General features: G+C 42.4%; 1 protein-coding gene across 6 annotated transcripts in view; it reads left to right on the top strand.

Moving 5' to 3' along the window:
• Window positions 1-233: 233 nt before the first annotated feature.
• LOC102211631 (serine/threonine-protein phosphatase 2B catalytic subunit alpha isoform) overlaps window positions 234-17,317 on the top strand; it is a 66,960-nt gene continuing 49,876 nt past the window's right edge. For 4 of the 6 annotated variants that reach the window (XM_005748034.1, XM_005748032.1, XM_005748031.1 and 1 more), the window contains exon 1: window positions 235-541. In XM_005748034.1, the coding sequence (XP_005748091.1) occupies window positions 481-541 (61 nt within the window). In that variant the 5' untranslated portion in view covers window positions 235-480. Of the gene's footprint in view, window positions 542-17,317 lie in introns of all 6 variants that reach the window. The other 2 variants (XM_005748030.1, XM_005748029.1) reach the window with 1 other exon arrangement.

Genomic DNA, 17,317 nt, shown 5'->3' with positions numbered 1-17,317 from the left:
ATGTTGACAGAATGTTTCAGTTTTTATCTTTTTTTAAAATTCAAATCGTTAGGGACTGTTTATTTGTGCACTTTAACCAGTGTATACATTCATATTCATCCATACCAGTTATTAATACCAGACTGACACAGAAACAGCCCTTTGATGAAAGTGGATGTACGGGCATAGGCAAACTGTCACTCTCGACCAATGGGCGAAGCCGCTGTCACCAGGAGGCGGGTCTTGCGAGTCAGCACGTTTGAGTGCACACTGCGTTGAGACAACTTGATACAGAGTAACAGTAAATCAGACAGAGCTGCTCCTACAGCACCAGCAGTGAAATTGTAACCCTGTTGCAAGTATTTTTGGCCGCTGATAGGACCGAGTGAGATCACTGCGGTCTCTTTCCTCGGATAGACTCACGAGTTGTTCGGCCAGAGCAACGCAGGGACCGTTTTAAGTCTCATTTCTGCCCTATCTTAATTTTATATCACACTGGAAATGTCCGAAAACAAGCCGAATGATGAACCGAAGTTATCTACGACGGACAGGGTGGTGAAATGTAAGTGTTGCTTTTCGTGTCATATTGAAACGAGACGCTACCACAGCTCTGGGTCTGACCAGCACAAGCAGACTTGAAGAATTCACGGTCGCAGCAACAGCGGGCGGCAAATGTAGTCGAAAAAAAATTGTTTGCTGGCTAGGGAGGAAGAAGGGTGTTAGCCGAGCTATGACAGCAGCAGTAAACTAGGAAGTCAGGGTAACTCCAGTTTGTAGACCAGAGCAAGAATTTAGCATGAAATGTGTCACAGTCTGTGCGCGAGGCGTTAGACGCGGTACAGCCGCTCGTCTGTAAATACTCGGGTTTTTTTTGCTGTTTTTTCCCCCTATTATTAGTGAATAGCATGCTACCAGCGGTGTGACAGATGCATGAGCGTTTCGATTCATATATAGTGCACAGGTTTACAGTATGCATGCAGATGTTGCACAACCGTTGCATTCAACCCCAAGGGCGATTTTCCCTCATTTTGCATGCATCGTCAAACAGTTATACCAAGGCTCCTCTTCTCTCTCTCTCCCCTCTCTCCATTGCATAATACTGCTTGATGTCGTCTATTTTGTAATCTCACATTTGGGGGTGTTCATCGTGTGCTTTGTTCGTGTCACACACGGTGGTTCTTCCTGCACTCTGTGTTTACACGTCTGACATTCCACCTTTGCAGTCTACCATAAGAATGCAATAAAGATCATAATCGAGGCAGCCTTCCCTCGAAATAGGAGCAATGCAGCCTGCCCAGTTTCGTGTCACTTGACGTCTCATGTGTACTTAAAGGCAGCACACTTAAGTTGCAGCATTCAAGCCTATTTCTGTGTTAGCATGTGGGCACTTCAAAGTGAAAAATACCCCCCTCCTCCTTTCTCTTGTTGGAAGACAAAAGCTTTTCCACACAAGTGAGATGACAGAATGTGTTTACTCCTGCTTGCTGGCACTAGTTACAACCCCCCAAAAATCCTCTGCAGCTCCAGCCCAACAGGGATGTGCAGGGATCACAGTGTGCACACACACACACACACACAAGGGGACTGTTGAGTGATTTTTATTCAAGTTTAGCTGGTTGAGTTCAGTCGATTGAAATGATTGGATCATCTCAGAGCATTAAACGTCAAGATTTATGCAAGAAAGTTGGAATGAATCGGTCTGGGATTGTTGACTCTGTGTTAAAAGACGAGGTTGTGCACCTGGTTGCTCAACTCAGTAAGGAATACAGCTCTCCCGTGTTGCAATCTCGGACTTAGGACTTGACACTTGAAACAGAAGAAAACGTTTCACAAATATATCTGCAGCCATTTTTTTGTAGCTACATTTTGCTCCAAAAAAATAAGGGGTTGAGTGTTAAGAGTCACTGCATGTCTTGGGTGCTTTTTGTAATGAATATTTCAAGAGATCATACCCCTACAGTCTCCACCAACTTGAAGGCTAATGAAAAATATATGGGACAAGCATAAGTTTTAAAGAGACAACAATATCACTGAGTGACCGGTCTTGTTGCATGGATCTGAAGCTACATCTTCCTCTGTCATGCAGAGGAGATGCCAGATCTTCATGCTCGGCTCTGTGGATATTAATCGGGTTGAAATGTATCAATTAGACGTTAGAGGGCCCTGTCAGTTAATCTCGGAGGCCAGCTCACTTTTAAACCTTGTGTCAAGCTCAAAGTAATTTTGCTCATTTTTCATTCATCAAGTTTCGAGGACTCAGTGTTTTGGTAATGCATCAGTATTATGACAACACAGGCGCTAGCTGTGTACAAAGCACCTCCAAAATAACTGCAGGCTATAGGTGTGAAGTAATTTGTTTTCAGCTGCCTAGCTTGCCGTGCTACAAGGTGTCAGTCCAACTTATCATAAGTGCTTTGCATCCACCTGTTTTCAAAATGCATTATCATAATGCTCCTGAAAGCCAGCTCTGCATAGTAATTGAGTTTAATCAGCTAAGGCGAGAGAAGTTGCTTAATTTTTCTTGTGCTTTCATCACTTGCAGGAATAAACACGTGAGCAATTTCCAGTATATATTTCAACAGACAGCTGTTTTTTTAATATTGTATATAATGCTTGGTGGATCATCACTGGATGACCATTTTTTTAATGCTCTGTTAATTAAGTGGAGTTTAAATAAGGATTATCCTCTTATGGTAATCCTGATTATTAGAATTCGTGGTCATGATTTTTTGTTTTATTTTGCTACAATTAACAGCAAAGCTTTTTCATTATCAACTAATGAGTCATGTAGTCTTTTATTTTGAAAACCCTGTTTACATACTGATATTGCTGAGTTTTGTCCAGCACTGTATAAAGCAAAGATGTAGCAATGTCACATAAAAAGTTGGTAATATGGTTGTCATGGTGCAGTCGTGACAACCTCAGCACGCCAAAGTAAAGCAAGTGCACTAATAGTGTTTTTCCATCAGCGACGGAGAAACTGGGCCTCCGAGCCCCCAGCGGTGCGCTGGGTGCTTCTCTGCGAGTTGGGGATGGATAACATCTGACATTTGACTTTTGAGAAGAGGCCCCCATGCTCAGACATGCGTGGGCTGGAGAGACGGCGGTGGTGACAGCAGCGCGATGCCAGCCACTGATCCTAGCTGGAAAGCAGAGTCATTTATAGAACAGAACATTAAGTAATGCCACAGACTTGATCCTCGCCTTACGTGCGATCACCTGCACACAGACCCGCCGCATCGTGCTCATAAAGCGACCTGTGTGCCATCACAGTGTTTCTTTCTAATCGAGTACAAGCGCTGTGTATTGCAGAGCTATAAAATTACCAGTCGTGAGTAATTTTCCTTGAGGTGTTGTCATTCTGAGTAATATTTCCTCATTACAATTCATAAACCTTGTCATCAGGTTTGTTTGCATGGGAATAGGATTGCTGTGAGAAAGTCAGGTGATTTATAACCATCGAGATTGTTTATAATTTTAAACCTGTGCCAGTCTGCTCTGTCTGTAATTTGTAATGTTAAAATTTCAACTGGGATTTTTAATTTTTTTTTCGGTGACGTTTGTGTTACCTTCCACTCGTACTTTGGTTTGGCACATAATTTCTTCATCTTGCGAGCAGTCATTTTTATTCAGAGGGAGTAAGGACGTACATTTGTTGCTTTGTGGGACGGAGACAAAGCAATAAAGATGGCATCAAATTGTCTTAATTAAATTGGAGTTGCAGAGATGTGTTGTGATGAGACAAATACATTACACTCTGTTAAGTTGTGCTGCTACTAATGAATAGAAAGAACTCGTTTGAAAGCGTTAAAAGAAGAAGAGAGGCACTTTTGGCCATTATTTTTATTTCACTTAAGTGTAGTGGGATACAAAAAAACACTCTCTGGGAGCTTAAACATAATGTTGGGTTAGTAGGTTTGTGAGTAATTAATCAACATTTCTGTGATCAAGTTATTTTTTTAAGGAGAGTTGCAGTGAGTGTCTGTATTTCTTCATCTCATGAGACGGCAAACAGATTGTAGCTGCTCCTGTGTGCGCGTGTGAGTGTGTGAGAGCAGCAGTTAATCTAAGGCTGCGATTGGTCAGACAGCTGACCCGTGGGTTGCTTGAGCCGATGCTCCAGAGCAGGCACTTAAATGTCAAATTGTCAATTTCATACCAAGTCTAGTTTAATTATCTTGGGAAGGAAATATCATCTTGAAAAAAGAAAAAATATATTAACTGTGCACGATCAAAAAGGAGTTTGGGAGGCTCCAGCTGCTGTCTTGCATTGCGTTTCAGTGCCAGCTTTTACCGAGTTATTCCAGACAATGAGTTTGCAAGATTTAGTTTTTGCTTTCTGCTTTTGAACTCTTGAGAAAAAAGTTAGTAGGTCACTTTCCTAGGTTTCATAAGTCATCAGGGCCGCCACTTTCCAATTCCTTGACATATCTCCTTCGCATGCGAAGAAGTCTGGGGTTAGGAGCCTGAGGGAGGGTGGGCCACCTCCTCCACCTTTTGAATCTTCTGACAGCAGTCCACTTACTCAGCTCAACCCTGAAATGTCTCCCATAGCTGCAGCAAGATAACCGAACTAGCTATTGGTGCCTGCCATGTATGTGCCTGTCTGATCTCCTGTGAGGTTTCCTTTTTTTCTTTCTTTTTGAGATTTGATGGTTCTGATAACAATGCATTGCATCATGGCCTGAAAGGGAACACCTGAGCTATCTCTGTTGTGGTACAACAGTAAGATATACGGTCTGCGGTATTCCAAACCAGAGTAAGTGCACCTTTACTGCTCATTAGATTAAAGAGGAATTAGGCTCTGTTGTGGATTTGGGGCACAGCAAAGCAGCGGATTTGGACAGATTAAGCTCCATATAGGGGGATAAAGGCAGCTCTGCTCAGAGGTTGTAATCTGACTCCATGCATTAGCTGCTGCTCTTGCTAATTCGTGTGAACAAATGGATGTTGGTTTTCGAGGGGAAAAAGTGTTTACCTACCTTTGCATTTTCAGGCTGTTGCTAAGCCTGCGAGTAGATTTTGGGGATTTTCAATCCTTTGAACTTGTGCTGTTGATACACTTGTCTAACCAGTACACATTCATAAGCAGCAGTTCTGTAACTTATACGTTGATGGAAGCTGTTTTACTTTGGCTTTTTAATGTAGCTGCTTTCTTCATAAGGTGCCTTTTAATCACCAAATGTAAAAAATGTAAAATACCCAGAGTAGCATCTGTGACCCAGTGACTATAACACCGTTTTATTGTTTTTTGGGGTTAAAAAAATCAACCTCTACATAAACAAATCCTCAGTTTTTTCCCATTTCATGGCATGTACACACCGACACATGTTGCTGCTGCTGCTGTGAGCTACAGTGGCTAACAAAAGCCATTTGCAGCAGAGGCAGGAGTTATGTGTCATTGGATCCCTCTCTAGAGTTGGTTGCAGAACAGTCACAAATCAATCAATATAGTGTCTGCAACACATGTAACTACAGGCTGCGCTCCCAGTACAATGAGTGTGGGGGAGGAGAAGCTAACCCAGTGAACTGGGAGCAGTCGGGTGGCTGGGTTATATTAGAGGCTAGTAGAGCAGTAAATCTGCTTTCTCACTTTGACTCCTACTTGGAGGGCTGAGCATGGACAGCCTAGGAAGACACTAAATTTTTATAAGAGTTGTGCATCCACGTGTGCACACTCGTGTATACAGGCATGCACGTTAGCTGCAACACTGGACACATAAAGTTAATTGAGAAAGCAGATTTTGGTAGAATTTACATTAAAAAAACATCTGTGTGCAGTTGTTTGGTAGCTTATGTTTAGCAAAAATTGGGGAAAAAGTTTTGTCAAAGAGCGTGCGTCATTGGCTGAACAACACTCAGTTCAATCAGCAAGCTGCTAAATCGTTATTTGACTTGATCCTGGAGTAATTTTGTGCTTTTTTTTTCTTCTTGCATTTTGTCAGTAACAGTTTGGTAAGTTAAAATTATGACTCCATTTGACAAACTTATGCTGGGAAAACAAGTGAGTCTGTATTTCGGCTATGAAGTAATTGCTCGGGGGTTTGTGAAACACTAAAGACTGAAGTATAATTAATTCCATGTAACTATGTTGAGCTGTTTCCCACTCATAAACCTCACCTCGGATGTGCCTCTTAGATAAATTAATGGCCACCCATCTGTATTCGGCAAGTTATTTGAGCACGATGTGTGTGTGAGAACGATGAATTTGGATTACTTTTGGATAATCGCCGCATTCTCTATTTTGAAAATCTGCTAACCAGCTGCCTTGTATTATTCCTGCAGCCTGCCTCGCCAGCCACTTTACTCTTTTGGTGGTCTTAGATATCATTCAGCTGCTTCTTCAGTGAGAGGCTTATCTTGTGGTCACGTCCTATAATAATTCAAATCGTCGTGGCAACGTTAGTTTTTGTTCTGCTGTGGAAACAAGCTGCAGCCCACCGGATGACCACTCCAACCAGATCCTGCTAAAGGAAAACGATAGATAATATAAATTCTGGTTGAAGTTGTGGGTGTGAAAAGTGAAGACAGCCTGTCTCTTTTTAATAACCAGCAGGAGGCGATGGCTGCAGCTGCAGCAAAACTTCAGGTCCTGTGGAGGTTTATGGGAAAACAGCCCTCATGCTTGACCTCAGTAGACACTTTCCTGATAACTTTAAGGGCTCAGTCACACATTACGGGTCAAACTGAATAAAACCTAAAGTTCATTTTGTGAATTTTGGTCATTCTACGTTTGAAAAAGGAGCATTGTCCATCACAAGAGTGCATTTTTGCTCTCAGGTTCGCCCGCTCTCGTCTCACATCTGGTTTCAAAAAAGCAAGGTGGTAACAGCTTCAAAATGGGACTTCAGAAACCAGTGGGTGACATCACAGTAGCTACGTCCATATATTTCTTCACAGTTTTATGATGACAAATGCCTGATCTGCCATTTCATGCCAAACTCACAGAGGCTGCAGAACAAGGACTGCAGGCCAGGACGTTGTAGGTTGGAGTTCAGTATTGAGAGACTCATGGGAGAAGCAGCTGATCAAGTTCATTGTTTTTTATTAATTTAAGGAATGGGACAATACAAAAGCAGTTTGAGAATTGCCAACAGTTTGATCTATTTCATATGTGAGTTTGCTAAAGTCAGAACAGTCTATTTTCTTTTGCAGCGTGAATGCAATTGAATCTGCATAAGTGAATGAATGTATCAGTTACAGATAAATGTTAACACCTCCAGCTTTATTCTCTGCACAGAGAATCGCAGTCTCTTAATATTTTTGAACCTGCATGTACGTGCACACGTGGCCACCTTTAACTGCTCTGTGCATGAGACAGTTTTCACTACCCTGAGTAATGTTTTGTGAGCCCAAATACAATTTCTCTGCAGTAATGTGTTTATCTAGGACAAATATCCCGCGTGTAGACGCACACAGTATTTTGGCCTCAGTTTTCATGCCATGCTATTTAGCAGAGGAGTTTCCTTGTGGTGAAAACATACCTGCATGCTAAATGGGAGACTCGACTTCCTGGATTAGGTCAAGCCCCTGCATGGTGCTGTGTGACAGATGCAAACACAGTCGCACACTCTCCTGTGCTGGGCCAGGCAGTTGTTTGTATTTAAATACGAGCAGAATGAGTAAAGCCATCTGCTGGTTGCCTGTAAATGGTAGATTAGTAAGCGGAGAAAGCCATCCACAGGGGAAAGGGATGTTGTAACTTTTATGCCCGCTCATCAGCTCAGCGCATGCACAGGAGGGGAATGACACGGGAAGGGTACACAGTGTTTCATGGCTAATGCCTGTTTGCAATTGCATCTCGCTGTTATCATAGTAGCATCTGCACTGGTTGACACCCACACACGTATACATACTGAGGCTGATGCAAATGTGACCTGTTGAAGATGAGATGGATATGCTGTTTTCTTTTCATTTCCAGCACATTGGGGTTTGCACCAGGGAGCACACAATAAACTCAGCAGATGTAAAACTCGTATATTTTATCCATCATTATGACTTATCGAGGAAAGGTAAACCTCAGCTATGAGGAAGTCTGATACGATGGCTCTAGTTTGCCTTTTTTTTTGTCAGCTCGACACTGTGAAAAGGGACGAATTTCACAGGAAGACTGAGAAGAACCGTTGCTTCCTGTTAATTTCCCTGTTTTCTCATTGTGTTTTGATCATGCTGTCGTAGCAGAGCAGGATTTTACGCAGAATTCCTCGTTGCCTTCTGGGTGTAGCATTCCACTGTAGTGTTTGTTTTGGCAGCGGTCTGGTTTGGCACGTTACTGAAGCACCGGGAGCAGTATCAGCCAACATGGCATCAGGATTTAGACATGTTGCCCCGGTGGTTTGTGGCCAGTGACGAGTTTCAGGCCTTAAAAATGCAGTTTGACATTTTCCAGGCCAGGACCCATAGCTATGAACCAGGAGAGTAAAGTATCTGTGGCTCTTGTATTAAATACCGTATGTCGCAGCTTCCAGTTCTCTGGCTAAATTAATGAAAGAATCCAAGTGGACTCCCTCACCTTCTTATTAATCCTTTTATTTCAGCGAGCGCTCGAGATTTCTTTTACACGACGAGAAACTCCATCTTTAATTAATCATCATCAGATTTTATGTATATACTTCAGTAAGGCTGTAGCAAGAACACACACACACACACACACTGAAATATTTATTTATGTTTCTGCCTGAGTGTTGGATAATGCGATTTAGTTTTAAGGAATTTAAACAAAGAAAACAATTGATTTTCACTCTTTGCTGAGAAAAGTCAAAGCTATTCCGGGGTTCTGCACGTTTTCTGCACATTTTTGCTTTGCAAAAATTATATTCATTGAGAAGACCAGCAATTACAGATGGGTGTTTAAGCACATTGCATGCTACGTGGCTGTACTGTGTAGGTTCATGGTGGATCTTGGTGCGTTAGATCCTGGTGCACCTTTTTTCCCCCCCTTGTTCTTCCAGGTGTTATCAGCTTACTAGTTAAAGTACCCAGCTTGTGGACAAGAGAGAAACTCCAGCTATACAAATACAGCTGGAGGTGAGTCGAGGCCCCAAGGTTTATTTACCCTCATTCACACGCGTTAATTATAGACCACCTGGCTGAAAATTAACCCTCTTATTCCATGTGCTGGTGAATTTGGCGTGTGCTTATCTTGGATTACCTCTGGGGGAAAAAAAATCTGTCGTTGCTTGTTGCCGTGTTCTATAGTTGACCTGAGAGGAAGTTGTCTGGTGAGACTGGCATTTGTCTAATGGGATATGATGATTTTGGCTGAAATGCTTTATCAATACAGCCTTCAGGATATTACTTCAAGTTTTCACCTTCAAATGTTTCAAACCTGTGAAACATTTCTTTTGTTTGTTTTTCCAGTTTTACTGCCAAGCTGTGTTTTTTTGTGCTCAAAAAAGGACAAAGAGGCATTAAGTTTGCCCAAGAGCTGATGATTTCAGGCCACTCACTTCCTCCCACGTGGAGAGTGGAGCAGGAGGAGGACCACTGGCTGGCCCACTCACTCAAAACATTGCAGAGGCTGACCGAAGCCAGAGTCGTGACTGAGATGTGTCTCTGCTGGTGAGGGAGGGGGTTAGGCCAGCTCTAGAGGTGGCATATATATATATATATATACACACACATAATGTTCCCCTGCCTTTGCTGTTTGGTCTTTTGAATTAGGCCCCAGAGACTATTCGAAAAGCTCCAGTAAATTTCCTCTGGGATTACTCTCCACGTAATTGCAAGTATCTTGTTCTAAGTTCCATGATAGACCTTAGCTTTGGCAGTAACTCAAGGCAGAATTTGGCCTCGGCTGTTGCCACGTCAAATCGAGTCCAATCATAGGGCAAACTGATATCCCATTAGTCTGAACTCACAATATGCCTCGACTAGCCAGATTGCGGCGAGGTTAGTGTGTCCCATGGCTCCGACTGATTATGTGCCTGTCCAAACACCACCAGAGTGCCATACATTACAGTGACCAATCATTTGTGCATCCTATTCCCTGTTGCACTCAGGGTATAAATATATATATTTTTGGGCTTGCCACTCAGGAGCAATTCCATTTTTGCTTTATTGATTTGCATGCAGGGAGATTTTCAGCTGCTGATGCACTAGTCAGCTGTCACCGTTGTGCGTGTTCATACGTGTGTCTGTGTGTTCTCAGGATCGTGTAGTGACGACTCTGAAAAGCGTCAGATGCGAGGATGGAGGAGGAACCTCTCATTCCACTCATTTTTGTGTGTGTCTCGTGCCTGCATATGTGCGTGTGTGTGTGTGTGTGTGTGTGTGTGTGTATTAAATTTAGTGAAAACTGAATCATGAAACTGTGGGAGACGTGTTGTTTCAGCTAATCTTCACTCCATGTGAACTCCCGAGCCAAAGATGTGATCTTTTGTTGGTAATTAATACCGTTGTCGCACCCCAGTCCTACACACATATGCTCCCTTGCTGTCATGCTCTTGGCAGCCTATTTATTGCTTTTGTATATCATGCAAGCCTTTCATACTAGCCTGCCCCCACATAAACTGGTAAGGTTGCAGAGTGACACAGCAGCTAAGTGGTGCACAGTTACTGCTGCGCTGCAGGTTTGGGTATGTCCACATTCATGTCACACAGTCTCAAGAATACTAAGGAGTACGATGTCTTTGACAGCTTTGCTGCCGAGGCTCGACAGTTTCACAGTTTGCCTTTTTTCCCCCGTTTCTTGTAGAAATGTCAGACATACTGTACAAGACCGATTATTTTCTTGTTTTACCTGCTCACTTATTTTTGTCTCTGCCTTGTATTCCAGCAGTATATTTTATATTACTGTCTTTTTCCTCTATTTAGCTGCACTTCATCCATTCCTGCTTTCAGCCATGACTGCAGTGTTTTTTTTCTAGGCCACCGTCTATATTTCATTCAGCATTTCCTTTCATTCCCTTTTGCGCACTTGCTTGCTCAGGCTGCTGCTCAACTGTGGCAGACCCACGCTCCAGGCCCGTCTCCCTGTATAGAACGTAATCCGATCCCTCGGGAGGAATGTGGTAAGCCTAGGGTACGGCCAAATCGAGGTACAAATCAGCTGGTCATCCAGCAGATTGTGTATCTCCAAGTAATTTTTAGCGACACTTGAGCAGTAATTAGAAGTGTGGACTCAATTTAGCATTTAGCCTCCACTGCTCATAATTCATGGTTATTATTTTATTTCAAACACTCCATGACAGCAGGGATGTAAGACAATAGTTTTAAGCTGAATTAAACATAAGTCGAGTACTTTCTGTTTTGCAGCCAGCAGTTAAGAGGGCCAGAGGCTTCATTTTAGCCCAACAGATGGTGCGAACACAGTACAGTTTTATGCAGTCCCACAGTACTGGGCTGGAGCCCTGCATGGGATGTCTCTATAAAGCCTGTTTGCTTTTGATGAAAGTAAATATAGTGTGTTAGAGCAGCAGATAACGTAAACACCCTGCCCAGGGTATGTGACAGTGCATTTTGTCCTTGTTTGTCTTTCGAGGAGGAAATGGTTACCTGAAATTTAACTCCAGTGTTTTTCCTCTTTCTTTATGTAAACATGGACGTTATTCAGCATTTACAGTGCAGCGTGATCCGTTCTGGGGAAACCCAGAAACTGTTTTTAATAATTAGAGGGGAAAAAACTGACGCTCCACCCTCCTGTGTCTGATCTGAAAATGTAAGTGCAATAGAAGAAAGTCAAGACTCCCTTCAGGCACTCAAGCTGTCAAGTGAGCTGAACATACTCTGTGACCTGATCCTCAAGAACACATGAACCTTGGAGCAGCCCTGTTTGTCCCAGAGGGATCAGGGGCATGACCCAGGCCGCACACTGCTGTTTGATCCACACAACCCAGCAGTGCTCGGAGTCTTATAAAGGCGCTGTCCATTGCTTATGCTCTCATCTTTGATTGGATGCTGGCTGGCGGATGGCTTTTCAATGCGATGCTTTAACTGCCTTTAATCTCACGGCTGCTAGCAAAGCCTGCACAGATGGTGCTTCAGCATAATACTCCTGTAGTGAGTTTTGAAAGTGCTTCCTCTGCTATATGGGGGTCAGGCTGGCAGCAGGGAAGGATGATTTACTTTACAGTCACTTTTAGCCTAGAAGAGTTGCATAACAGCAGCTACTTCAGGAGCTTCGTCACAGATTCTCCTGATATATAGAGCTCCTTTGGGGTGCTAACAATGGCGAGACAAGATGCGTGTGCGTGGTTAGTGTGGAGTTATTGCTCTTGCTGACTCAGAATTCCTTTGGTCTTTAGAGATGTAATTCCTTTGTTGCCCATCCTCTCTCCAAGTCCAGCCACGTGCTGCTTTTGCTTTTCTTTCTTGGCAGTCAGGTACCCCTGCTGGCAGGAGAACCCACCACACCCACACAATTTTGGCCTAGAAACAGCGATAGGCTTGAGAGGTGGGCGTGGGTAAGGGGGAGAAGGAAGCAATGGCAAAGGAAGGGAACTCTTAGGGGCTTTGTTGACTTGGCAAGAGGTGGGAGGAGGTGGCTGGCTGCGCCATCCCATTGCCTCACCACCTGTCCCCTGAAAAACCACGGTCAGTCTGCCAGAAATAAAAACTCTGCCCTGGACCTCTTGGATGCAAATGCTTGATCCCACAAAAATCCTTGCTATAATATAAGTACTTTATACTTTCAGTATTATTTCTTTGCTATAAATACTTTCAGTACTTAAGTTGAATCATTTTGTTTGCCATTTCTGACCCATCCTAGTTATTTTGACACGGCATGGAGGAATGCTTTTCACATATGAGATGTAGCTATTCTTGTGTGGCGGGGAGGGTTTTCCCCAGTCCACACATCATTGTAATAGTTGGCAGTGCGGTATTCATTTTTAAATCAAACAGGTAGCGTCCCCAGCTGAGAAGAGTGGGGGGGTGGGGGTTAATTAATGATGAGGAATATTATCTACAGCTCAGGTTCTGTTTTATTTGGGTCAGCCTCAGGTCTGGTATGCTCCGTTTACCAAGTGTGGTTGCAAATATAGACTGGCCTCAACCCCTCTGTATGTGTCTAGTAATTGCATTCTAGAAATGCCAACATTGCGGCTGCCAACAAGCCCTCCTTGGGAGGTGCGATCACGCCTGTTGAGGCATATTATCTCTGAGGCAAGCTGTGAATGAGTACAGAAAACACTGAAGTCAGTTGGAGTTTCTGGAACGTAAAAGCATTTCGCTATTGATTTGCGCTCCATATTGTTTCACGTTACATAACACCGTATCCAGTTAGATTCTTCACTGTGTCATATGTATAGATTTGCAGTTGGATGTTTGATGTTGTTGTGCGTCTTGGTCGAGAACTTTCTCAGGTGATAGATGAAATGTCACAGTGTTGTATATAAATATGATCCTAATTTTTCAAGAATTCATGAATGTACTCTATTAACGAGACTTAATGTGTGTAGCAAATGTGTCCTTTTCAGACTTCTCTTCGAAAGGTTCATATGTGTTTAGAAATTTTTACAAAGGTCTGGCAAAACAGCTTCAATAATGATCTCTACAGCTGATATCGACAAGCAGTGAAATTGTGATTTATTTACTTTCTATTTAGAAACTAAGACTGGGTAAATAGTAATATCTCATGTCACTTGTCGAGCTAACATGATGCATTTTATTCTTACACATCTTCCAGTTTGAAAAAGTTTTAAAATGTATATGAACTGCAATGCACGAATGCAGTAATTAGAAAATAAATTGGGATTAAATTAAAATCACTATAGATAACGTGTTCAGTGTTCAGTATTTTGCTTGAACCTTGTGTACAGGTTTTCAGGGAGTGTCTTGCATGTTTCAGCCAAACCACAATTTCCAAGTAGCATGACGTTGTGGTAAGAGTTTGGCTCTTAAAAAAACAAACATGTAAACAAACTGGTATTACCTGCTATCCAGAAATGTCAGTCACGGAAAGCATCTGATATATTTAATAATTTCTTTGGGGTGGATTCTTTTTGTTTTTTCACTGTTGAATAGAGGGGTAGCAAGCACGTAGTTTTTTTTATTTTTTATTTTTTTATGACAACACTGTGAATCTGTATCCTGTCCAGCCACCTGTCTGCTTGTCACTGCACACTCATAGAACAAGCCACCAACAAGAACCCTTTGTAGACTGGCTGCCGGCACACTCGCAGAGCTCTCCAAGGTTAGTGGGGACACATGTTCTCGATAGACCTATGTCGTCAGTCCTTCCCAATACAAGCGCCAGTTGACAGCATGGTGGAGAGTGGCGCGAGACTGACACAAAGGCGGTTCTGTCAATGTACAGGGCCAGATTTTTGTCCAGACCGGAATATAAACATGTCCACCTAATCCCTTCTCAGCTGCGTGACCTTTGCCTTTACCACCTGAAGAAAAGGTTGAACTTGTAGTTTGTCATTATGTCAAAGAATAGACACGAAAGACCTTGAGGGTAATCACATATCATTAGATGAAGTTGTGTTGAGTTGCCTTAGTTTTTCTTTTTATGGAGGCAGCCTTAGGTGTTTTGTAGATTAAAGCATGTGAACATATCTAGTAGCTTTCTCTTATTGCCTGTAGATGAATAATTAAGCCCATTAAATATTAAGCGTAGCAGGAAAAATTAAAGGCGTTGGCTGCCTCTGAAGTGCTCAAGAGCAGAAGAGTACCTTGCATGCAGTGTCAAGGCCCTAAAAACATAAGAGAAGCAATGTTGCATTCAATTTGTTAACTTTTTGTTTTTAAGCTGGTGAATAGATGCCACACAGCATTACTTCTCTATCTGGCTGTGCCACAGGTTGCATTCGGAGCTTGCATAGAGCAAAGCATGCACCCTTAGCGCCCTGTCTTCCAGATCCTTTCAGCCTCCTCCATTGTTCCGTCTCTGCTATGCTCCAAAGCTGATTACAGCACCTTCTCTAATGAAAGCTAATCCTGTGTCACGGCATTGTGTAGGAGGAGGAGGGGGCAGGCCTGAGCCAGCAAAGCTAGCAGGGAATGTCTTCTTCAGGGCCTGTCAGAGTGGCTTTCAGAAGAAATGCCAGAAAGTGTTAACGTCTCCACAAACCTGCAAATCCGAGTTTTAAATGGAGTTTTTTTCCTCTGCACTGGCCCATTGTCCTTTAGTGACTTCTACACAACAGCAGCAATTTCTAAAATCCTCTATTAATTCCCCCCTATGTTCACAATAGTTGTTCAAAATATTTATAGGAAAAATATAGGGTACACTTTAAAGTGTTATATACAGAGATTTTTATCCTTATGCCGTTTCCCTTCCCAAGTAAAGCTTCTATAAAACCTATAAACTACTTATCATGGGAGGTAGCACAAGTTCAGGGATGTACAAGTGAAATCAGTGTGAATCATATCAAAGTTAGGATTGAGGTCTGAATGAATCTGCATTCAGTCAAAACAAGACGTTGCGCATTTTATTCCTTAACAGGATGTGTTTACATAATCCCAGCTAATCTTCTTACATACACCCACACAACAAACAATGATCTTGTTAAATGACTTTGTTTTAATCGATTTCAAAGGGGAAGAGCTGTAACGCCTTTGAGTTTGACTTTTATCTACTGAGCACAGGACCAAGGTGCTCTCCTGGAATAAAAGCACAACACAATCTCATATTTATGTGCTATAGGCTGTTATAATGTTACATTATGCAGGATTGTAGTAGCAAACTTAATGTTAAGCAACTTCTGGCATACTGAGATGTGCTGTGTTTAAAGGTATATGGGTTGCTTAGGTTAAGTTTTATTTACCTTCGTGTTAGATTAGTGAGTCCATGCGTGCAGTGGGTTGCTGGCTTGATGTTGAGCCCCATGTCAGCACAGAAAGGCACATTGTGTTATTAAAATAAAGAACAACTCTGCAGTTTGATTTCAATTTTTCAAGTTTGAGTACATTTGTCTCAGTAGGTTTCTTATCAAGTTAAAAAACAGGTCATTGCTGTGATTAGTTGTGATTGCAAAAAAAGTACCTGCTAATACACACATGAATGTAATTATATACACCGTACGATTACAAAATGTGAACATTTGAACAGAAACAAGAAGTTTTGAATCAAAAATAAATAACTTAAGTACATCACTCAAAAAAATGAGTTGGAAAATGTAAAAATTAGATGTTTATGCAGATCCTGCTCTAGCTTGATGTTCAAAATAATCTGATACGATTATGTAAATCCCAAGTTAGAAGGAAGAAGACCAAGGACAAAATAAAAAATCCATACATCTAAATATATTGTCCGATATAATACTTGTAGCAAAAACCATGATGTTCAGATTCCCTGTAAGAAGTGTGAAAAGCGTTTTACCTTACACCTGGGCCCTTGGCTTAATGCTGGCTCTTTCACTGTGTGACTGTATAGCTTTCTAGACGTTGAACTGTTGTATTAGGGTGCGGCTCATAATTTACTGTAGGTAATAAATTGTGCAAATACACAGGGACCTCCCATTATTGGACTGTGACTTGGTGAATAGATTTTTTTTAAAGATTGGCAAATGCTCTTTTCTTCTTTTTCTTTTTTTTTTCATCCATTGTTATTTCATTGACTTATCTTTCACTCTCCCTGACTCATGCCCTTCCCCCAGTCCAGCTCCAAATAACTGAAGTCATTTTCCAGCCATGATCTAGATCCCTGGTGGCCTCTCACTGTGTCATTGATCCACTGCTCCACTGACGGCTTACCACACACCCAACCACTACCAAAAAAAGCTGAAGTAGGAGATCCCTCAAACTGCCTGTTGACCCCCATCCCCCACCCCATCTCAGTATCTACTGCCTGCTCCTTTCTATCCATCCTTACATGCATATATATACATCCACCCCTACATTCACCCACGTCAGCCTCCCACGCTCCAGCCCTAACCTCACTAATTAATCGGAGACTTAGGCTGACTAAGTGCTGTCTGAGTACCGGTGCATTTTGATCACCTACTTCTGCAAATGTTTTCTGCATTTCTCATCTAAAACCTGTTGAGGCGACAGCAGGACCAACGTTCACTTGTCACTCATGCGGACTTCGCTGTTGCCCAGGTCTCTAAAACACTGCTCAGGGCTATTTTCTGTCAGAGCTGGATGGTCTTTGATAACCCTGACAGAAATGGCAGGACGAATGCAGGTTTGGGGTGTGTGGCCGGCTTATTAGTACACAACCTGTCTTAATAAAGAGCATACCTCGATAACTGTCGCTGATGAGACCTCCTGTGCAGATGGACAAACATGCCACTGCATTGAACGGCCGTCAGATCCACCGTCGCGCTCCTGTTTGTGTTCACCGCATTTTTCTAGCATGTCATTTTTAAGCATGAATATATATATATATATAATTTCCAGAGCTTTATCGACTCTGTGCAGAACGTAACATGCTGCCAGCAATTCATTT

Source organism: Pundamilia nyererei, unplaced genomic scaffold, assembly GCF_000239375.1.
Source record: "Pundamilia nyererei isolate P.nyererei 1_Seehausen unplaced genomic scaffold, PunNye1.0 scaffold00211, whole genome shotgun sequence".
Taxonomy (NCBI): Eukaryota; Metazoa; Chordata; class Actinopteri; order Cichliformes; family Cichlidae; genus Pundamilia; species Pundamilia nyererei.
This window is presented reverse-complemented; position numbering and strand designations above follow the sequence as displayed.